Source organism: Aquarana catesbeiana, linkage group LG01 (assembly GCF_042186555.1).
Source record: "Aquarana catesbeiana isolate 2022-GZ linkage group LG01, ASM4218655v1, whole genome shotgun sequence".
Lineage (NCBI taxonomy): Eukaryota > Metazoa > Chordata > Amphibia > Anura > Ranidae > Aquarana > Aquarana catesbeiana.
The window spans coordinates 640,269,306-640,293,501 of NC_133324.1; the positions used below are offsets into that span (position 1 = coordinate 640,269,306).

General features: G+C 39.0%; 1 protein-coding gene across 2 annotated transcripts in view; it reads left to right on the forward strand.

Moving 5' to 3' along the window:
- GRID2 (glutamate ionotropic receptor delta type subunit 2) overlaps positions 1–24,196 on the forward strand; it is a 1,754,345-nt gene that overhangs the window by 1,101,272 nt on the left and 628,877 nt on the right. For both annotated transcript variants that reach the window (XR_012236183.1, XM_073601045.1), the window contains exon 8: positions 14,354–14,473. Coding sequence is in view for 1 of the 2 variants with exons in the window: in XM_073601045.1 (XP_073457146.1) it covers positions 14,354–14,473 (120 nt within the window). In the remaining variant the exon portion in view is untranslated. The remainder of the gene's footprint in view (positions 1–14,353; positions 14,474–24,196) is intronic.

Genomic DNA, 24,196 nt, shown 5'->3' on the forward strand with positions numbered 1-24,196 from the left:
TGACCGTCACGGTGATACCTCACATGCATGGTGCAATTGCTGTTTACATTTGACGCCAGACCGACGCTTGCGTTCGCCTTAGCGCGAGAGCAGGGGGGACAGGGGTGCTTTTTTTTTTTTTTTTTTTTTTTCTTTATTATTTTTTTGCTTTTTTATCTTATTTTAAAACTGTTCCTTTCATTTTTTTTTTTTAATCATTTTTACTGTTATCTCAGGGAATGTAAATATCCCCTATGATAGCAATAGGTAGTTACAGGTACTCTTTTTTGAAAAAATTGGGGTCTATTAGACCCTAGATTTCTCCTCTGCCCTCAAAGCATCTGACCACACCAAGATCGGTGTGATAAAATGCTTCCCCAATTTCCCAATGGCGCTATTTACATCCGGCGAAATCTAAGTCATAAAATGCTCGTAGCTTCCGGTTTCTTAGGCCATAGAGATGTTTGGAGCCACTCTGGTCTCTGATCAGCTCTATGGTCAGCTGGCTGAATCACCGGCTGCATTCTCAGGTTCCCTGTTGAGACAGGAGAGCCAGAGAAAAACACGGAAGACGATGGGGGGGGGCATTCTCTCCCACTGCTTGTAAAAGCAGTCTAGAGGCTAATTAGCCGCTAGGATTGCTTTTACATGAAAGCCGACCGCTGGCTGAAAAGAATGATACCAAGATGATACCTAAACCTGCAAGCATCATTCTGGTATAACCACTCAAAGTCGTGAATGCTGTACCTGAAGACAAAAAAATGGTTAACAATAAAGCACAGTAAACGGTAAAGTATAAAAAATTGCATACCTGAAAAGCAAACATGATAAAACATAATAACAATAAAACATTGCAGAATAGAATACAGTAAAAAAGAGCAGAACAATAGAGAGAATAGAGAGAGAGAGAATAGAGAGAGAACAATAAAACGACAACTATTATTTTTTATTTTATATTTTTGTTTGTGTTTTTTTTTTTTTTTTACACTTTTTTTGTAACTGTAACTCTTATAACTGTAACCGGTTCCAGGTTCGGGTCTCTCAAAATGCGATGGCATCTTGGGAGACCCTGTGAAAGTGTGCCTAGTCTGTGCAATGCTGTACCCTACGCTAATACTCAGCTAGTGAATGGTAGCGTTCAAAACATTCACCAATGCAAAGACCAGGATTGTTAGGACAGGAGGGACAATAATAGCGGGTGTCACGCCTATATCCGCGCTTGCTGCAGACACAACATCTTTTTTGGGGGGGTTCGTTGGGTAGGGGTACTCGGGAGGACATAAAGAAAATGTCTCTCATGCAGCCGACTGCATTTGGTTGGGAATGTGAATGGGGGAAGTACGGGCGCTGCAGAAGTGGTGGGTTCCCAATTAGGATTGGCGAATGCAGCAGGAAGGGCATTATGGGCACGACGGGCCTGTGTTTGTCTTCTTGGTGGCAGCGGGACACTATTTGTGCTTGCCACCTCACCAGCTTGAACTGCACTTATGGGACTCGCCACGTCACCAAGTGTTACTGCAGTGCTGGTTTGACTACGACCGGGGTGTACTAGGCCGCTGGCGCTTGCCAGTTCACCAAAACGCTACCAAAAAAACTGTTAACGATCGCAGGGATCAGGCCTGACTCTGCGAACGCTGCAGTTATGCGTTTAGTGTTTTGTAAGTGACAGTGATCGATCGATACTGCACTTGGGTGGGCTGGGCTGGGCCGGGCGGAGGGGCAAAACGCAGGTGCTAGCAGGTATCTGGGCTGATCCCACTAACACTGCGTTTTTGGGAACCCTAAACTGCTGGGGATGCCAGTATAGATCTGATCGGATCAGATCAGATATTGATCAGTTCAGATACTATACCACTAAGGGAGGTGTACGGTGCGTGCGTGGGTGTTAGCGCTACTGGCACTAACCTGACGCTGCCTGGGGCTGGTGCTTGCCAGTTCACCAAAACGCTACCAAAAAAACTGTTAGCGATCGCAGGGATCAGGCCTGACTCTGTGAACGCTGCAGTTATGCGTTTGGTGTTTTGTAAGTGACAGTGATCGATCGATACTGCACTTGGGTGGGCTGGGCTGGGCCGGGCGGAGGGGCAAAACGCAGGTGCTAGCAGGTATCTGGGCTGATCCCGCTAACACTGCGTTTTTGGGAATCCTAAACTGCTGGGGGCGCTAGTATAGATCTGATCGGATCAGATATTGATCCATTCAGATACTATACCACTAAGGGAGGTGTACGGTGCGTGGGTGTTAGCGCTACTGGCACTAACCTGACGCTTCCTGGGGCTGGTGCTTGCCATTTCACCAAAACGCTACCAAAAAAACTGTTAGCGATCGCAGGGATCAGGCCTGACTCTGCGAACGCTGCAGTTATGCGTTTAGTGTTTTGTAAGTGACCGTGATCGATCGATACTGCACTTGGGTGGGCTGGGCCGAGCCGGGCGGAGGGGCAAAACGCAGGTGCTAGCAGGTATCTGGGCTGATCCCGCTAACACTGTGTTTTTGGGAACCCTAAACTGCTGGGGACGCTAGTATAGATCTGATCGGATCAGATATTGATCCGTACAGATACTATACCACTAAGGGAGGCGTATGCTGCGTGCGTGGGTGTTAGCAGTACTGGCGCTAATCTGACGCTGCCTGGGGCGACGCATATCACCGCCGGGCGATCAGGGGGCTAAATCTTTATTCGGTAATAAACGACGGGTGCCCTGACACTATAAAAAATAAACAAACTAACCAGCGTCACCCGTAACGGTTATACAGTGATCAGTGGTGAAAGGGTTAACTAGGGGGCAATCAAGGGGTTAAAACATTTATTAGATAGTATATGGGGGTCCCTGTCGCTATAAAACGCTGACGGCGAACCTAAATATTTACCTCACTAACTAGCGTCACCAGCGACACTAATACAGCGATCAGAAAAATGATCGCTTAGCGACACTGGTGACGGGGGGTGATCAAGGGGTTAAAACTTTATTAGGGGGGGTTAGGGGGGTATCCTAGACCTAAAGGGGGCCTAACACTCACTGACCTAACACTGTAACTGTCACAAACTGACACCAATACAGTAATCAGAAAAAAAAAAAAAACCTGCTTGGTGTCAGTTTGTGACAGGGGGGGGTGATTGGGGGGGGATCGGGGGGCGATCGGGGGGGGGATCGGGGTGTTTTGTGTGCCTGGCATGTTCTACTGTGTGTGTAGTGTGTTGGTGCACTCACATTGCAGTCTTCTCTCCTCGGCCCGGAACGGAAAATACCGAGCCGAGGAGAGATGACATCATTTCCTCTGCCTCTGTGTACAATACAGAGGCAGGGAAATGATCCCATTGGCTGGGAGCGATCGCGAGGGGGGGGCCACGAATAGATGGCCTCCCCCTCACCACCGATCGCCGGGGGAGATTTGCCGACCGCCGCAGGCACGGGGGGGGGGTCCGATCGGACCCCCCACCCGCGGGCAGACAAGGACGTACCTGTAAGTCCTTTTGCCTGCCCGTGCCGCTCTGTCGACGTATATAGTCGTGCGGCGGTCGGCAAGTGGTTAAAGCCTTATGAAGCATCTTTTCAAATTGTAATAATATTACTGGGGATACTGAGGAGGCTTGTGGAGAAGTTTGTGAGAGGATTTGTTCTGTATCTGACTCAAATGGAGAGTCTTGCTGTGACATTTTCTGTCTGTGAGAGCGCACTGATGCTGTATCTTGTGAGGTGACTGGAGCTGCTTCAGCTGCAGTGAGTGCCTGTGAGCTCTTTGTGAGGTGATTTTTATTTCTGCCACGGTTTCCTCCCAGTACCATATTTCCTGCCCAAACTTTCACAGTTTGTTCCCTGGAGCAAAAAGGTTCAAATGGATACCTTTTGAGCCTGCAGGCTCCGCTTTGTCCTTCTCTTCTCTCCTCAGCGGTATGGAGCTCTAACAATGCATGTCTGCTCCGCTAGGCTCCGCCTCCTGCCCCCTTGGTGACATATTTTAAATATATTGTTTTTATTAAAGTTTTTTTAATAGTTTATCAGGGAAAGAAAAAGAAGGTACATTGATAACAATAGCCAGGAATCTGAATACCATCTCCCATACCCTGTACAATTTCATTCCTGTACAATAAACCATAGTGAAGCATCACTGTCTGTTCAAAGACAAAACCTAATAAACAATGCTATGCGGAGTACGATGTTGTCTGTATCTATATTTCTTCTGACACATTTTGATTAAAAAGGTCAGTAAAGCTAGCCAATATAGTGTAAGATATACAGTAGGTCTCCATGCCATGCTGAATTGGACTTCATTCTATACAAGGCCTTTCTCTACTGCAGATCAATTTATCATTTATTTAGTCAAAGCTTTTAAAGAGTTGTTCACTGTCAGAATATACTGTAAAAACCTTAACAAAATGCTTTCTTTAGGGAACAACTTAATATATATATATATATATATATATATATATATATATATATATATATATATATATATATATATATATATATATATATATATATATATATAATTTTTTTTTTAACACATATCCCTCTCAGATCAGATTGATACAATATCCCCAACAACTGTGATACAAAAAGTTAAAACACTATCCCACATTGATATAAAATACATTTATTCCCTTAAAAATGAATGAACAATATTGTAAAAATATCACAATTTTCAGGAAAAAAGCAGTACTCTAGCTACTTTTTGCATCCGTTTGAAAGATTTGTCCAGATCACAAACATGACATTGCAATGAGCTGAGCTTGGTGTATTCTTCATATACTACCCCACAGTCTTGTGGATTTTCCAAAGAAATCTACAGTATAGGCAATGGGGTTGATTTACTAAAAGCAAATCCACTATGCACTACAAGTGCACTTGGAAGTGCAGTCACTGTAGATCTGAAGGAAAGATCTGAAATGAGGGGAAGCTCTGCTGGTTTTATCATCCAATCATGTACAATTTTTATTTTCCTTGCATGTCCCATCAGATCTATAGCAACTGCACTTTCAAGTGCAATTGCAGTGCAAAGTGGATTTGCCTTTAGTAAATAAACCCCCATGTCCTCCAGAGATGAGAAGTAGGTTGTGCATTTTACAGTAACCTTATGGCTATCACTGAAACAAGAAATTAGAGAAAAAGCTCCCAAATGGCTATGCATACAGCAATTGCAACATGAGATTGAATGTAACTATTCTACACTCTATCCAGAACTTAAAAATATGTGAATCTTTGAATGCTAGTTCAAAAGTGAATAATGAATAGGATAAAGTTAAGCATGAGCTTTCATTCGAAAACATACTGACCACCAAGTTCCTCATAGTGATACTATAGCACATAGTGTATACAATGCTCTACTTCTTTCAAATTTGCTTGATTTAAATGCCATGGGACCTGTGGACTTCACCAAACATTAATGATTTAGTGGTAGACTTCTATGGTTGTGATAGCCTGCTAAATGGACACAGAAGTTGCTCATAACAAGAATGTAGTGGATTGAAAGACTGTAAACATGGAGTGAAGTAAAAAGCCCAACTGAAGTCCAACATCTTAAAAATCTATTTATCATTCTGCACCCCAGTCTGATATGATTTGCAAATGTAGAGATACTTCAAAGAATATATTACCCCACCATTTCATATTCCTGATTGCCCGTCCATCAATGATCAGACTTGTGCTGACACACCACCATTGCACAGCCATTCACTGGGAAGAACAGTGTAATGCTGTTTGTCCATGCCTAGCTGTGCAAACTTTTTATGCAGCTACGAACAGAGGTTATGTGATTATTTATAAAAAAGAAAAAAGTATATATAATTAGGGATGAGCTTCGAGTTCGAGTCGAACTCATGTTCGACTCGAACATCGACTGTTCGCAAGTTCGCCGAACAGCAAACAATTTGGGGTGTTCGCGGCAAATTCGAATGCCGTGGAACACCCTTTAAAAGTCTATGGGAGAAATCAAAAGTGCTAATTTAAAGGCTTATATGCAAGTTATTGTCATAAAAAGTGTTTGGGGACATGGGTCCTGCCCCAGGGGACATGGATAAATGCAAAAAAAAGTAGCAGTGGAGCAGTGATTTTATTAATGCTTAAAGTCAAACAACAAAAGTGTAATATCCCTTTAAATTTCGTAGCTGGGGGTGCCTATAGTATGCCTGTAAAGGGGCGCATGTTTCCCATGTTTAGAACAGTCTGACAGCAAAATGACATTTCAAAGGAAAAAAAGTCATTTAAAACTACTCGCGGCTATTGCATTGCCAGTCCGACAATACACATAAAAGTTCATTGATAAAAATGGCATGGGAATTCCCCACAGGGGAACCCCAAACCAAAATTTAAAAAAAAATGACGTGGGGGTCCCCTTAAATTCCATACCAGGCCCTTCAGGTCTGGTATGGATATTAAGGGGAACCCCGGCCAAAATTTAAAAAAAAAATGACGTGGGGGTCCCCCTAAATTTCATACCAGACCCTTCAGGTCTGGTATGGATTTTAAGGGGAACCCTGCACCAACATTAAGAAAGAAAAGGGCGTGGGGTCCCCCCAAAAATCCATACCAGACCCTTATCCGAGCATGCAACCTGGCAGGCCGCAGGAAAATAGGGGGGACGAGAGAGCGCCCCCCCTCCTGAACCATACCAGGCCACATGCCCTCAACATTGGGAGGGTGCTTTGGGGTAGCCCCCCAAAACACCTTGCCCCCATGTTGATGAGGACAAGGGCTTCATCTCCACAACCCTGGCCGGTGGTTGTGGGGGTCTGTGGGTGGGGGGCTTATCGGAATCTGGAAGCCCCCTTTAACAAGGGGACCCCCAGATCCCGGCCCCCCCCCTGTGTGAAGTGGTAAGAGGGTACAAAAGTACCCCTACCATTTCACTAAAAAACTGTCAAAAATGTTAAAAATGACAAGAGACAGTTTTTGACAATTCCTTTATTTAAATGCTTCTTCTTTCTTCTATCTTCCTTCATCTTCTTCTTCTTCTGGTTCTTCTGGCTCTTCTGGTTCTTCCTCCGGTGTTCTCGTCCAGCATCTCCTCTGCGGCGTCTTCTATCTTCTTCTCCTCGGGCCACTCCGCACCCATGGCATGGGGGGAGGCTCCCGCTCTTCTCTTCATCTTCTTCTCTTCTTCATCTTCTTCTCTTCTTCTCTTCTTCTCTTCTTCATCTTCTTCTCCGGGCCGCTTCACATCCTTGCTGGCATGGAGGGAGGCTCCCGCTGTGTGACGCGTCTCCTCTTCTAACGGTTCTTAAATAATGAGGGGATAGGGGCCACCTGGTGACCCCGCCCCCCTCTGACGCACGGGACATAACGGGACTTCCCTGTGGCATTCCCCGTGACGTCACAGGAAAGTCCCGTCAAGTCACCGTGCGTCGGAGGGGGGAGGGGTCACCGGGTGGCCCCGCTCCCCGTTATTTAGGAACCGTTGCATGTTCTGGTGCGAACCGAACAGGGGGGTGTTCGGCTCATCCCTATTTATAATGATATATATATATATATATATATATATATATATATATATATATATATTTACAGTGCCTTGCAAAAGTATTCACCCCCTTGGCTTTTTACCTATTTTGTTACATTACAGCCTTTGGTTCAATGTTTTTTTAATCTAAATTATATCTGATGGATCAGAACACAATAGTCTAAGTTGGTGAAGGAAAATTAGAAAATATACACATAAAACTATTTTTCAGAAATAAAAAAAAATGATAATTGGCATGTGCGTATGTATTCAACCCCTTGTTATGAAGCCCATAAAAAGCTCTGGTGCAACTAATTACCTTCAGAAGTCACATAATTAGTGAAATGATGTCCACCTGTGTGCAATCTAAGTGTCACATGATCTGTCATTACATATACACACCTTTTTGAAAGGCCCCAGAGGCTGCAACACCTAAGCAAGAGGCACCACCAACCAAACACTGCCATGAATACCAAGGAACTCTCCAAACAAGTAAGGGACAATGTTGTTGAGAAGTGCAAGTCAGGGTTAGGTTATAAAAAATATCCAAATCTTTGATGATCCCTAGGAGCACCATCAAATCTATCATAACCAAATAGAAAGAACATGGCACAGCAGCAAACTTGTCAAGAGACGGCCGCACACCAAAATTCACGGACTGGGCAAGGAGGGCATTAATCAGAGAGGCAGCACAGAGACCTAAGGTAACCCTGAAGGAGCTGCAGAGTTCCACAGTAGAGACTGGAGTATCTGTACATAGGATGACAATAAGCCATACGCTCCATAGAGTTGGGCTTTATGGCAGAGTGGCCTGAAGAAAGCCATTACCTTCAGCAAAAAACAAAATGGCATGTTTTGAGTTTGGGAAAAGGCATGTGGGAGACTCTCAAAATGTATGGAGGAAAGTGCTCTGGTCTGATGAGACTAAAATTGAACTGTTTGGCCATCTAAGAAAACGCTATGTCTTGCACAAACCCAACACATCACATCACCCAAAGAACACCATCCCACAGTAAAACATGGTGGTGGCAGCATCATGCTGTGGGGATGTTTTTCAGCGGTCGGGACTGGGAAACTGGTCAGAGTTGAGGGAAAGATGGTGTGTGATTTGAGGCTAGGACAGAGGTTCACCTTCCAGCAGGACAATGACCCCAAACACACTGCTCAATCAACACTTGAGTGGTTTAAGGGGAAACATGTAAATGTGTTGGAAAGGCCTAGTCAAAGCTCAGACCTCAATCTAATAGAAAATCTGTGGTCAGAGTTAAAGATTGCTGTTCACAAGCGCAAACCATCCAACTTGAAGGAGCTGGAGCAGTTTTACAAGGAAGAATGGGCAAAAATACCAGTGGTAAGATGTGGCAAGCTCATAGAGACTTATCCAAAGTGACTTGGAGCTGTGATAGCCGCAAAAGGTGGCTCTACAAAGTATTGACTTTAGGGGAGTGAAAAGTTATGCACATTGACTTTTTCTGTTATTTTGTTCTATTTGTTGTTTGCTTCACAATAAAAAAAAAAAACATCTTCAAAGTCCATGTTAATTCCAGGTTGTGAGGCATTAAAACAAGAAAAATGCCGAAGGGGGTTGAATACTTTTGCAAGGCACTGTATATATATATATATATATATATATATATATATATATATATATATATATATATATATATATACACACAGGAGATCAAAATTAGAGAACAACCTACAATTTTCTAAATTTCAAGGTCACTGCTTAGTCCTATTTGAAATTCTCTAAACAGGTGTAAAAGAGCAGTTTTGTTAAGCATTGATCAAAATTAGAGAACACTCTTAGATGCCTCTCAGTTATTGCTGTTAATCTGGCACCTTGTGCTAATTTCTTTAATTATCTGACAAACCCTATTTAACTGGCAGCCTAACTTTACAGTTTTCACTGACTTTGCAAGATGGTTAGATGTTCTAAAGTGACTGCCCCTTTCAGCCATAGCAAGTTTGACGTTCTAAATCTGTGGTGTCTGGGATATTGCATCTTTACAACATCACAAACTAATTCAAGTCCCCCAACAAGTCTGGTCATCCATGAAAGACAAATGCAAGAGAAAACAGGATATTGTGGAGAATCTCAATGGGCAATTGGTTCAACACTGCAACTGCAGTTTCTCGCCAGTTCAGAGCTGAACAGAGTAAGGATCTGTCTCATCATACAGTGTCTTGCCATTTTAGAGAATTTGGACTGAAAGCCCACTCTGCAGCAGTGACCAAACCTCTCATTAGCAGAAAGAATCAAAAGGCTAGACTAACCTTTGCCGAGGAGCATGTCGTGTGGACAGAGGAAAACGAGTCCAAAGTCAACTTTATTGATAAAAGCAAGTTTAATTTCTTTGGGTCCGATGGGAAACATTATGTTCATCATCAAACTGGAAAAAGACTGAACCCAAAGTGTGTAAAGAAGTCAGTGAAAGGTGGCGGGGGAACCGTCATATTGGGACAACATGTGGTTCCTTGCCTGCTTTCATCACCCAATCAGCCAGCAATTTTCATGCACGGCAATGCCCCCTGTCATACAGCAAAACAGGTAAAGCAGTTCCTTGAAGCTGAAAACATTGAAAAAATGAAATGGCCAGCCCAGAGTCCTGATCTAAACCCAACAGAAAACCTCTGGAAAATCCATGGTGACAAAGTTATGGGCAAGAAACCCACTACAGTCACCGAACTGTGGAAGATCATTTTTTGATCATCGTGTCTTCTACAAAATAAAGTTTTTTTTATTTTGCTGAACTGCCTTGGTTATTTTGAAAAACATTGTAATTTTAGCATGCTATAGCCACAACAAAAATTCCATCAGATGTTGAGCAATGAAGATTACATTATTTCTGAAAAAAGTCAAGTGTTCATAAATTGTTCTCAAATTTTTATCTCCAGTGTATGTATATATATATCTATATATATATATATAGATATATATATCTATATCTATAGATATATATATATCTATAGATATAGATATATATATCTATATATATATATCTATAGATATATATCTATAGATATATATACATACATATATACATACATATATATATATACTGTATACTATATTACCAAAAGTATTGGGATGCTTGCCTTTACACGCACATGATTTTTATTGGCACCCCAGTCTTAGGTTTAGAAGGTTTAGGAGTGTGTCTATAAGAATGTTTGACCATTCTTCCAGAAGCGCATTTGTGAGGTCAGGCACTGATGTGGACAAGAAGGCCTGGCATGCAGTCTCTGCTCAAATTCATCCCAAAGGTGTTCTATCGGGTTGAGGCCAAACTCGCTCATCCATGGTCCAAATCATTTGGTGGAGGGGGGATTATGGTGTAGGGTTGTTTTTCAGCAGTTGGGCTTGGTCCCCTAGTTCCAGTGAAGGGAACTCTTAAGGTGTCAGCATACCAAACCATTTTGGACAACGGTTGTTGTAACAGTTTGGGGAAGGTCCTTTCCTGTTCAAAATGACTGTGCACCAGTGCAAAAACAAGGTCAATAAAGACATGGATGAGTGAGTTTGGGGTGGAGGAACTTGACTGGCCTGCACAGAGTCCTGACCTCAACCCGATAGAACACCTTTGGGATGAATGAGCATGGAGACTGCGAGCCAGGCCTTCTTGTCTACATCAGTCCCTGACCTCACAAATGTGCTTCTGGAAGAATGGCCAAACATTCTCATAGACACACTCCTAAACCTTGTGGACAGCCTTCCCAGAAGAATTGAAGCTATTATAACTGCAAAGGGTGGGCCAACTCAATATTGAACCCTACGGACTAAGACTGGGATGCCATTAAAGTTCATGTGCGTGTAAAGGCAGGCATCCAATACTTTTGGTAATATAGTGTATATATATAGGCATACCCCACTTATAAATACACAGTGGGGTTTATTTACTAAAGCTGGAAAGTGCAAAATCAGGCTCATTTCTGCATATAAACCAATGAGCTTCTAACCCCAGCTTGATCAATTAAGCTTTGGTAATAAAACCTGTAAGCTCATTGGTTTCTATGCAGAAGTGAGCCTGATTTTGCAGTTTCCAGCTTTAGTAAATAAACCCCATTGTGTACTTAAATTAAAAGTGGGGTATGCCTGTATATATATAGATATATATATATATCTATATATATAGATATATATATCTATATATATAGATATATGTATATCTATATATATAGATATATATATATCTATATATATATATCTATATATATAGATATATATATATATACACACACGTTTTGTATTTCATTTCTATTTCAAACTGAACAGGTTGTTTTGCAAGGTGAGGGTTAACATATACTTTAAAATATCCCTTTTTTCTTAGTAAAAATGCTGCTTCTTGCTCTTACACTCCACCTTTCATCACAAGTTTCCTTTCACAGACCTGTACTGCAGAGGAAGCTATGCAGTGTATCAGTTCTGTTACTGAGTGCTGATCACCAAGTACAGTAGCTGTGATTCTGGTTCCTTTTGCGCTACACAGTTATAGTTAGACACCCTGCACAGCTACTGTAACAGGAAAGTAGAAATAAGACTATACAAACGTGTTTCTTTAATGTCTTTCAGACTGTATATCTATGTCTGTGACGTCAGTTGGGCTTTAACCTACACACTAAACTAATGTACATTTCCAGTAATTCTCCCTTACTTAATTTAAATGCAGTTGCCCCGTAAGTTAAACACATTAAATTTAAATGAATAATAATGCAGCATCTTCTATTCATGCAGAAGAATGTTTAATATGTTCATTTAATGGCTACTTTAAATGAAACAATGTATCTTAAATGGAATAAATGCCTTTCAGTTATCACTTTTACTCTGCATTTGTATTTGCTAACACTTCTAATAGCATGAGGCACAAGTGTTTAAATCATCATTTTAATTCTGCCCCAAATTAAGTGGAAAAATTGTAATTTTAGCTTCCAGTATTTGCTTGTACTAATGCGCATATCATTTACCATATTTACACAAATACAGATAATGTTTTCATTGATTGAGCAATATAGTCTAAATATTTATTACCTAGATTAAAACTGGAAAGACAAACAAGTTCAATTGCCAAGAACATTTTTCTCAGAAAATTTACATGGAATATATTTACATTATTGGCCAAATGAATGCTGAAGTGGAGCTCCCGTTCTCATTTATGCCTAATAAGATAAAGTACAAACTTGCTGCAAATTCAGTATACAGCAAAATCTAGCTATGGTAATAAATACCTAACAGATGTTCCACAGTATCGACATTTCTTAAAAATAGAAGCTCTTCATTAAACAATGTATATCTACTTTGTGGAGAGTATGTCAAAAGCCTTACCCACATTTAACCTCAAGCCTACATCTCCCCCTCTAGAGCATGTCCCAGCTTTATTTTGAATGTTACTTTGTTCCTGTAGTGAGAAACAGTTCTTTTTATATCCTATAAAATAATCTCCAGTCTTAAAAAAAATCTTGCAGGGCAAGTTGTAGTGAGTTCAGTTCAAAAAATAGGTTTCCAAAAATATTCCTTTCCCTATTTTCTGTGTATCAGAAGGCTTTTGGTACTCAAGGCAGCAACATTGTTTTGTTGGAAATAAATAAATGTATGCATCCTTCTGCAGTAGGACACAGAAGAATGGGGATAGCCAGATATCTGTAGTCCAGTAGGAAGGCTAGCAACAATGGTTGGGTTTTAAGTACAGCAGAGGCACTGTTTTGCCAGCTTAAACTGGGAGTTAGGTACACAGTGGATATTTGGCAACTTGAAAACTTTAATTTCAATACAACAGGCTTTTTTCTGTACACTAAGTACAAATGGTAGTTGAAATAAATAAAAAAAAAATATGATCATTTTATTTTGCTTTTTATTTTATTTACTATGTATGGCATTGTGGTGGCCTGAACTTTTTAGGTACTTATAAAAGCAAATGAGACTCCAGTTCTTTTTTTTTGGAACTATAAAATTTTAAATATTATGGCTTATTCTTTACAATAAATCTTCTTTCTGAATAAATCTTAGAGCTAACAAACATGGGCTTTTGATATACATTGTTCCCCTGAAAGCAGTGTATGCACATATGTTCTGTACTTGCCTGGTCTCACATTTAACACACAACATTAATACATTTATAAAATTAAAAAAGCAATGTAAAGTATTTTTACTACATGCATGTTGTTTTTTGCTTCAATATTTTTAAAGCAGGAAGAGGCAGCTAATAAATGAAGGTACCAAAACAGGTTAACAAAAGCATGTTAGAAGTAGTAACTACAGAGCTGATATTTTTTTTAGATTTAGCATAGATTGGAAGAATTAAAAAAAAAACTCTCGGATTTTTACTGATACTCAGGGATCTGTTAAAAATTATTTCTTTTCTTTTTTTGTTGTGGCGATACCAGTTTTATAAGACAGAAAGTTGTGGAAAATAAAATAAAGAAGCTATCTTTCTGTCTATGCTGTTGAAGATGTAACAACACATCATGCCTGGAAAAAGTATTGTCACCAGAACAGGAAGTTATAAGAATTTCTGTAACGGGGATCTGTATAGAAGTAAAATCTCCACAGGTGCTTAAATTCATCCCCACTCTAAAAAAAAAAAAAAATTGACTGGATAAGCACTATAATTTTATTGCATGTAAAGTTGCACCAGCGGGTTTACACCAAATTACAACAGTAGTGAATATATTTGCATTGTAAGCTCTTAGAAGGCAGTGACTGAAGTAAATGTTCAGTATTTAAAGCACTGCACAAATTGTTGGTTCCATATGAAAACCTGCACTAAATAAACAAGTAATTCACTCAGTTTATCAGCAATCAGGTGTAACCTCATGATATATAGGTAATGCTGAAGCATAAGGAAATTGTAGCAATTGAAAAGAGTGACTAGCTTTACACTGAAAGTGTACAACACTTTTGACATGGATCTTATGCACTACTGACTTTTTCTTTTGACAGGGGACAATAAATGGACTGACCGGAATTTTGGAATTTGACGAACTTGGTGATAATCCAAATATCCACTTTGAAATTCTGGGTACAAATTATGGTGAAGAACTTGGCAGAAGTGCCCGTAAGGTAAGCTAAGCACTACAAATAACACATTTCCCATAAGTTCTAATAAATTTGACCTGCTAAATGATAAATGTTGATTTGTCATGCTTCCTTTTATGTGCCATGACAATATAGAAGAGATAAATGATGCTGATGCTCATTACCTTAAAGTCTGTCAGTCCACCCAAAACTGATATCTAATTACCTGGCTTTATGCTATCATCCTTTTGTCCTGGCTGTATTGTCTATAACAGTAAATAAAGAGCTGAGCTTTAAAATCATAATCATCTACACATTGAGCTGATGCAATAGTTTGCTGAAAATGGGACCTTGGATTGAAGTGGGTGGTTCAATATGATATATGTGATTGTTATAGGAAATTGGCAGGAAGTCACAAGTATCATTTTTAGTACAATCTTACTTGTCATGTTTTCACTAGTCCATCCTTATCTATGCTTGTATGTACCTAATAAAGCTCCGTCATTTCTTAATTCTTTTATACATGGTTATTAAATTGTAAAACCTAGCTGATCTAAGAAAAAGGCCTCCATCCCAGCAGATGAAGAATTTACTGTTCTTTTTTTCTATGGGATGATCCTTCAGATCTTTCAGAGTATTACTTAGTTAATCCAGGGTGTGTCCCTCCTTGCTGGTCCTGCTTGTCATGATCATTTCTCAGAAGCCATTTTTCTTGCTGGTTGTATTGCCACTCCTCCCATCAATGTAACCCAAACACATTTTTGTGCTGGAGGGAAAAAGGTCAGCTGTTGCGGCATTGCAGGTTAAGATAGGTGATACTCTGTAAAAGATCTTTCCCTTGAAAAATGAGCAGCATATTCTTCAAATGGTATGGTGAGGAGGAACGGTGGCAAAATTAATTATTTTTAGCCAGTCCCAAGTCCATCTTTAAAGCACTTGCAGTAGGGCCTCCATTACTACAATAGTTAAATTATCGTTAGGTCTAGGGGAGCGGAAGAGAACATACAGTCAGCCCCAGCACGACATTTTGTCTTGTGCCCAGAGTTGAGCTTTAAGAGTTGGAAGAGACTGCACAACTGTACTTTGTTAGGAGGGGTGCATTTGTTCAAGCCCTCCAAACTACTGACTCTGGCTCATACAGCCTCAAAAATGATAATGACTTTTCAAAAACCCTTTCAGTGCTGGTGGATAGTGGTCTGCTTCGTTGCACTGATGTCCCAAGATATGGCTTTGATGAATGTAGGTATTACTATTACTGCCTGCTTTTCATTTTATTTTGTAAAGAGTTAAGTTGCCCTGTGATTATGACATTCTAGTCACAACTTTGTGTAGCTGATGGAAAGCATAAGATAGTTATTTCATTGTTTTGTACATGGGGTAACAATTCTGTAGCAGTTACTTGTTGGAGTCTAGTCTGATGTTGTATGGCCTTGTTTAATATGGACGTATTATAGATTCTGGCCTGCAAAATAAAAAAGTGTGCAGGATGTGTGTAGAAACAATCCGTCTAACAACTATACAGTTGTGCCTTGGATTTTGCATGGCTGTTTTTCTCAGCAATGTGAACCGGGCTATGTAAAGTGCATGGTTGTTTTATTTTTAAAAATGTTTTCATGCAAAATTATTTTTTATTGCTTTCTTGGTTGTACACTTGTTGCTATTTGTTTTGACTATAGTTTCCCAGTTTCCTACTATTGAGAATATACGTTATACATTTGAAGTGTGTGAAGACATCTTTTAAGAATCAGATTTCAGAACTGCAGCTTTGGCAAATAATAATATTGCCTATAGTCACAAAAGTGACCATACCTTACTCTGCCTGTTATATGGCTAATATTCTCCACTACTCCTATACTCATGATCTGGAAGCTGCTCCCCAACCACCTACAGTGCCTTATGCACCTACCTACATGGACTTGTAGACTACTCAGTTCTAATCGCTTATCAAGCTTACAAGCTGATTTAATGGAAAGACCTCTAAGGTTTAATCCATATTAGAAAATATATTGCGGCCCAGTTATTTTGTGTCAGAAAAAGTTCTGCAGATTATATTTTTTACTGTGCAGTTTTCTAAAGCACAATAGCTAAATTTTGCATATGCGGTAAATTATCAGGCACGTTCTCTTCATTTTTTTTAAATGGAAGTTTTATTGTTTTACATGAGTATAAAAAAATGTATACAACAAATGTATAAAAAGAACACAACATTTAACCTGTATCCACTTAATGCTGTAGTTCCACACAATAAAATATTAAACAATCACATTAATCATCACAAATCAATCCATAAAGTTTAATCAGCTGTATAAAGCTCGAGTATCATTTTAAATCCCCCCTATACATTCATAGATGATTTAACAAGTTAATCAAGTGGTATAGTGAATTGCAATTTTAGCCAGGGATACCAGAATTTTTGGGGGACTTCCCGGACCCTCATATGTTACATATATATATATATATATATATATATATATATATATATATATATATATCGGGATTACGTGGTTAACCACTTAGACCCACTGAACTATGGTAGGAAGGTCATGTGATTTCCATTGAATTTTGTATAGCTCTTTTGGCATAAAAGTTAAGTCATAATAACAATTTCATGCAATTAGGTAAATCAGAGTCCTCCAAATACCCCAACAAACATCTACAGGGTTGCATATGTTAGGTATGTTACTGTGGATACCTGTAGGGCCAGAATTTCCTGCCAGACATCATCTGACAGTTCAGGTATATCCTTTTTTGATATTTAGTTTGCATAAGCCTTTTAGTTTGGGGTTGGAGTAGTGCAGAATAACATGTAGAGATTCATTTACGATGACATGGCTGGGTTAGCAAGTCCTCTAGATAAGTATACTGGAAGTTTACATTATTTAGGCCAAACTGAGCTGCTGCAGCATGAAGTATTTGTAGGTTTCTAAAATATGCAGTATTGGGAATACTATATTCCTTCCGAAAATCCAAGAAAGATTTATTGATACCATTCTCATAAAGGTGTGATACATTTTTTACACTGTGTCTTGCCCAGAAAAGGCTATGTGTCCTTGAGAAATATTCTCAGGATAATACCATGTGAGTGTGAATAAGTTACATCCCCTTCAGAAATGGATAGTTGAAACATACAGATTATATGGATCATCATTACCAGGATTTTTGTGCTATCTTGTAATTATCTGGTTCACTCACATATGAAATTGATGCATTCATTTATAAAGATTTAAAACATGTTACATGATTCATCTGTGTTTAGGGTGTACCATGTATCTAATCACCTGCTTTCCATTCCAATCATTCCAAGAGCCCTCCTTGACAGTGAATGGGGGTTCCTCTCCCCCGCAGCGACTGCCACATTTAATATCAGCATGGCTGGGCAGGAATTCCACCTGCATGGCTGCATCCTTCATTCACAGAGATCTGTAAATAACAAGTGCACTGATCAGCGTACTTGTAGTCGATTGACACTTCCTTCAGCTTTCTAACTGACCTAAATGACCTGGAGGATGGGAAAAACAGCTCGATCTCTGTATTTGCGGACAATACTAAGCTAAGCAGGGCAATAATTTCTCTGCAGGATGTGGAAACCTTGTTGGGGTGGGCAACTACATGGAAAATTAGATTTAATGTAGAAAAATTTAAAATAATGCATATGGGTGGCAAAAATATGAATGCAATCTACTCATTAGGGGGAGAACCTCTGGGGGAATTGAGGATGGAAAAGGACCTGGGGGTCCTAGTAGATGACAGGGTCAGCAATGGCTTGCAATGCCAGGCTGCTGCAAGCAAAGCCAACAGAATATTGGTATGCATTAGAAAGAGGATCAACCCCAGAGATAAAAGGGTAGTTCTCCAACTCTACAAGACTCTGGTCCGGCCGCACCTGGAGTATGCTGTCCAGTTCTGGGCACCAGTCCTCAGGAAGAATATGCTGGAGCTGCAGAGGGTCCAGAGAAGGGCAACAAAGCTAATAAAGGGACTGGATGACATTAGTTATGAGGAAAGAGCAATTAACTTATTCTCTCTGGAGATGAGACACTTGAGAGGGGATATGATTTCAATGAACAAATACCTTAATAATGACCCCGCAATAGAGATAAAACTTTTCCACGAATGGGAAATTAAAAAGACACGTAGCCATTCACTAAAATTAGAAGAGAAGTGGTTTAACCTTAAACTGCATAGAGGGTTTTTTACTGTAAGAGCGGTAAGAATGTGGAATTCTCTTCCACAAGCAGTGGTTTCAGCAGGGAGCATAGACAATTTCAAAAAACTATTAGATAAGCACCTAAACTACTTTAACATACAGTGATATACAATGTAATACTGACATAAAAGCACACACACAGGTTGGACTTGATGAACTTGTGTCTTCTTTCAACCTCACCTACTATGTAACTATGTAAAAACCCATACAGATGTATGGGCAAAAATCTGGAGGGCGATTTTGCAGAAGGCTGACATTACACTTTCAATCTATTAATGGTGGGTGCACTGCTTTGCAAGCTCCTGTGGGAAAAAAATAATAAATGTAATTTTTTTTCTTCTTAGTGCAAACAGAGCTAACACAATAAAAATCTTCTGCAGTATAGCACACAGTGAAATACGTTCTCATATCATGCCAACTGCCCTTTGATGAGTGCAACAGCAGAGAATTCCTGATCCGATTTCAAATAAATTAGTGGATATATGCAGATTGCATGTTTTATGATTTAAAAAGAATACAAAGTGCATAAAACTGATATAATGTCTTGCTTCTTATGATCAGACTTTTTCCCAACTCTGTATTGCTTAAACTCTACAAAATGGGCTCTTAGGTAATAAGTAAGTGGATTCATTAATATTCAAGCTATTACCTGGCAACCATAAACTCAGAGTCTTTAAAAGTATTTAGAAAAGGACCACAGACATGTTGAGAATTAAGTTTAAGACTTTTTCTGTGTCAATTCAGTTTCAGATTTAAAAGGCTAGTTATGTTAATTCATTGGGGATTACTGGTAAATACTTCAAATAAATATGAATCCATTAGTACTTTTTAGGGATAGTACAGTTCAGTCTTAATGTGTCAAAAGTCTCCAGAGACAATTCCTGATCACAGGGAAATAAAAAGCAAGTGTATTAAGCCTATTACAGTAAAATAGGCAGATTTCAGTTCACAGATGTATTTGGTTTGGAACTGTTCTGCAAGCCGAGGCATTAAAGGTCAAACTTACGTATTATCTATGCTCTTTAAGTTTGAGCACTACAAAGTTGTTATTAAGTGTTGGCACAGTTATCGAGCACTTTGCCTTATCTTGTAATAAAATTATTCGGGCACTACTCATATTTCTTGAGCTTCTCATGGCCTTGATGCGGTGCTGTGCTTTTAAGGACATAGGGTAAAGCTACACTTCCATAAAGCAGTCAGGAGCTAGATAGCTTAAGCACAGCTGCAAAAAAAAAAAAAAGGATGTTCACAGAAATAAGGGAAAGATTTTGGAATAAAAAGAAAGTGAATGGAGACTATCTGGCCCATGCAGTGCTCAGTGGGGCTTTAAGTAAAATACTGTTTACAAGCAGAAAGTGATGGATAAGGTTCAGTGCCTGATGTCATCAGCATCACAGTGAGTGACATTCCCCTGGGCTGCATCACTAAGACCATGATGCCAATATGTATGAGGTACATGGCAAACTAGGAACAAGCAGGGATCTCTTTGATTGTTTGTTGAGTAGCATTTTAAAAGGTCAGTATGTAAAAAAATAAAGATATATATGAAGTTAACATAACTATTTTTAATACCTGTTTGAAGAAAACAGAGATATAAAAAGTAAGAATGTATACACATAGGTCATGAATGCATTTAGTAATTAAATTTATGTTTAAGCTAGTGTTGTTAATATTAAATATGTTTTAAAGGCTAAGGTCACTTTTATTAATAGAGATATATATATATATATATATATATATATATATATATATATATATATATATATATAAATGTACATATTTTTGCAAGAAAAAAAATGTGCATTTGCTATTTTTGTCATGGATAGTGTGCGAAGCATTGCATCTAAGATCTGTGAATCACAGGTACAATGTCAGGATCCTGCAAACTCTTCCTCCAGCTCTCTACCCATCCTTCTGTATGGTATTTTAGCTAGAAAAGGAAAGGAGGATGTGTCACTGTACTAAGAGTGCAATGATTACTACAATTGTGTTCCACTGAGAACTTTGAGTCCATCTGCTATGGTGGCAGATGGGACCTGTAGATTATTCATTTACAGATCTCCAAGGCTTCTCTAAGATCTCTAAGGCTATATTATAACCGCCGATCGCAATTTTGCTGCGATTTTGCCGCATTTTGCAGACAGCAGTCAAAATGTTCCTGTCCTGAACGCATTTTTTCTGCACTCAGGAGAGGGGCGTTGAGGGAGGTTGAACCTCCCCTAACCGCAGCAGCTCCTATATGATCCTAAAAGCCTATGTGTACATGGACACCTAGGCTTTTATGGAGTTGAGATTAGGAGCTTTGGCAAAAAAATGTCAAACCTTGCTGACATATTCTTGCAAAACACATTGTACAGTATATTAATTCAACAACCAATACAGCAAAACAGGAAATGCATCTTGCAGTATATAAACCAGAACATACATATTGTGCATAATGCAAAGCAAAGCAAATTTACTTCCTACAGTGTATGCTATTTCTAACATTTTTTTCTTTTATATGTTTCCCTTTGGTCTGTTAAATATACAGTACCTTTAAAGGCATTTTATTATAAAAGTGCAAAAAAAAAAAATAGTAGCTGCTTATCTACCCAGAAATCTTCCTGTGCATTTTGCCTCTGGGATGTTATCAATAATCAATATTCCCTGCTATTTTGTGGACTACCAACACATTCCCTGTTATGGAGAGGAGAGGAAGGTGTTACTGAACATGTCACCTGTTGTAGAGAGGAGAGAGAGGTGTTATGTAGTTCTAACAAAGTTGTCACCCTATAACAACAAGTGTGTTAATGACAGGATTAATAGGCTAAAATAAAGAATATTCCCTTCAGTGATCTAGTTTGTGCCAGTATTGTGTCAGCATTTTCTTTTTTTTTTATTCCAGCACCCCCTTGACATACTGCCTTGACATACTGTATAGTGTTTTTTTTTTCATTGTTATCAAGTGTAACTGGTCTCTTTATATTTTGTCTTTATGGAACTTAGTGTTAGTACACACACGCACAAATAAGTATATGTGTTGGGAATCCATGAGGGGTGCAGCAATTTCAGCTGTGTTTTATTTATTGATGTTCAGTTGTTAGAGTGACAGTTGTGTCCATTCATTTCATTCATAGGTATCACTAATACTAAGCTTACTATGATCCCGCCTCAGAAATAAAATGCTGGAAACTTTGAAGGAAAAGTCCTCTGGCAACTCCTGTCAAAACAATAAGTGATATCATAACATGCTTCACTGACATGCATCTCTTTTTAGCTACCAGCTCATCACCAAGCATCTGTACCCTGAAAGGGGATTGTAGTAAGCCATTTCTGTAACCACTGACAACAATAAACGCATATGGAAATAATTGCTATCTTATGCATATATGGGGCCTGCGGGTCACAAAGAAAGTGGCTACAGCTACATGTTTGTAGGGCTTTTAAAGATATAGGTGCATTTAAAATATTTTATTTTAGAGAGTTGCTACACTTCAATGGAAGAAATGTAAAATGTGGAAGTATCAGATAAAAAATAAAAATTGTGGAAAAGGTATAAGAGAATAACTGTGACAAACAATACCAGCCTCATAATGTATTTATGTTTTTATATTGGTGACTTTTTAGCCAGGTTTAATGAATTACAGATTTTGTGAGATGAAATTTGCATAGCCTTAAAGTCCTAATTATTTGTTTTCTTGTATATGGTTAAACTAGTTTATGCTTTCATGTTTCCCTACTAAAAGAAGATTAAATGCCAATCGCCTTCACTGAGTCTTAAACCTTTTAGGCCTCGTTCACACCTGAGCGATTTTCTGCTTGAAGCTTGTAGCTCTAAAACACTCATCAAGTCAAATCCCATTCATCTCAATGGCCCCTGATCACACCTGAGCATTCTGTCACCTGAAGCAAAACACCTGAAGCTCAAAAAAGTACACAAGCTTCTTTATGGCAGATTACAAGTGTTTTTGGCCCCATAGATTTCAATAGAAACGCCTGACTTGAGCGTTTTATGAACGTTTTCTGTTCAAATAGCGGCTCCCCATCCCTAATTTCCTCTCCCTTTCCTGCCCCTAGTGCTTTCTATTGGATAAGCAAAAAATGCCCGAAGCTGTAAAATGTTTGTAATACACTTCTAAAATGCTTTAAAAAGCTTGTAAAAAAAGCTTAAAAAAATGCCCTAAAAAATGCCAGTAAATCTGTTCTCTGAGGTGTGAATGGATCCCTACATTTTTGACCATTGAAATGTTATGCTACAGCTGTTTCTACTGTTTAAAACACAAACTGGCCTATAATGATGGCAATTGAAAAGGGATCACATGGTCCATTTAGTTCCGGACTCTTCTTCTGCCCATTCCCATGCTGCTGTAGCTCCTCCGTTGATAATACAAGTACACATGGCCTGAAAACTATATGTTGGCAGTATGGGAGTGGGTTTGATCCCTCATGCAGCATGGTAAACAGTATGTGAACTATATCCCGTGTTCCCTTTACCCTAAAGTTAGCTATTCACTATCTAAACACTGCAATAACATCCAGCTGAATATCTAATTTATTTACAATGATATTACATGCTATACGTACATTCATGTCATTTGTGCCCAAGATAGTTCTATAGTTATAGATAGTTTATTTTCTATTGTATTTATTTTCTATTTTTTATTTATTTATTTATTTTTTTAATTTTTATTTATTTTTTATTTTTTATTATTTTTTATTATTTTCTATTATTATTATTTTTTTTTTTTTTATTCATGTGCCTGGATCTGTGTTCATCAGAAGCGGTTTATATTAGAGCAAGACAATTCGGTATTTTCATACTACTTTTTTGTATATATATTTATATGCATTTTTTAATACACCTTTTAAATTTTTTTTGTATACTTAGCAAAGTACGTTAATGGATATATGAATGTATAGCTTTAAGAAATAAACATGACTTATAAGATTGTAAAAGCAATCCAGCTGTGTATGTGGGGGAACCGGGTAGATAGTTGAGATGTGCCCTTTATAGCAATATATATGTATGACACAGAACAGGAAATTAAAGATTGTAGCCAGGGGAGACACAGAAATGACAATCCACCATAATAGATATATATTAAGGGAAAAATGGGCCTGGGTTCCAGCAACCAAGATGGCGGCTACACTACTTCCGGTATAGCACCGAGGATCCAAGATGGCGCCTTAACCACTTCCTGTTTTGTGTCAAGGCCATTTCCAATTGTTTGACAAGCTAACAAGCATCAAAAAATTAAAGGAGATATAAATAAGAGGACAGGCATAGATACAGCAGCTTCCTGATGACGCAAACCCTATTGCGAAATGCGTAGCGGCTGCTGGGGACTTTCCTACTGCGTCCGATCATACGGGTGTGAGGCTTGGAACGCAAACCACTGGAGGAGACAGGAGACACTAGGACAGATTGAGACTCCACTCTCCACATACACCGCTGTATTAGCTTGGTGCCAGCTTAGGGGCACCTAAACATGTGAGTTTGACTATGTTTTTTAATTTTTTCAAATAAATGAGAGTTACATACTAAACCATGATGGCTATCCACATGTTTTTGTGAGCACTAT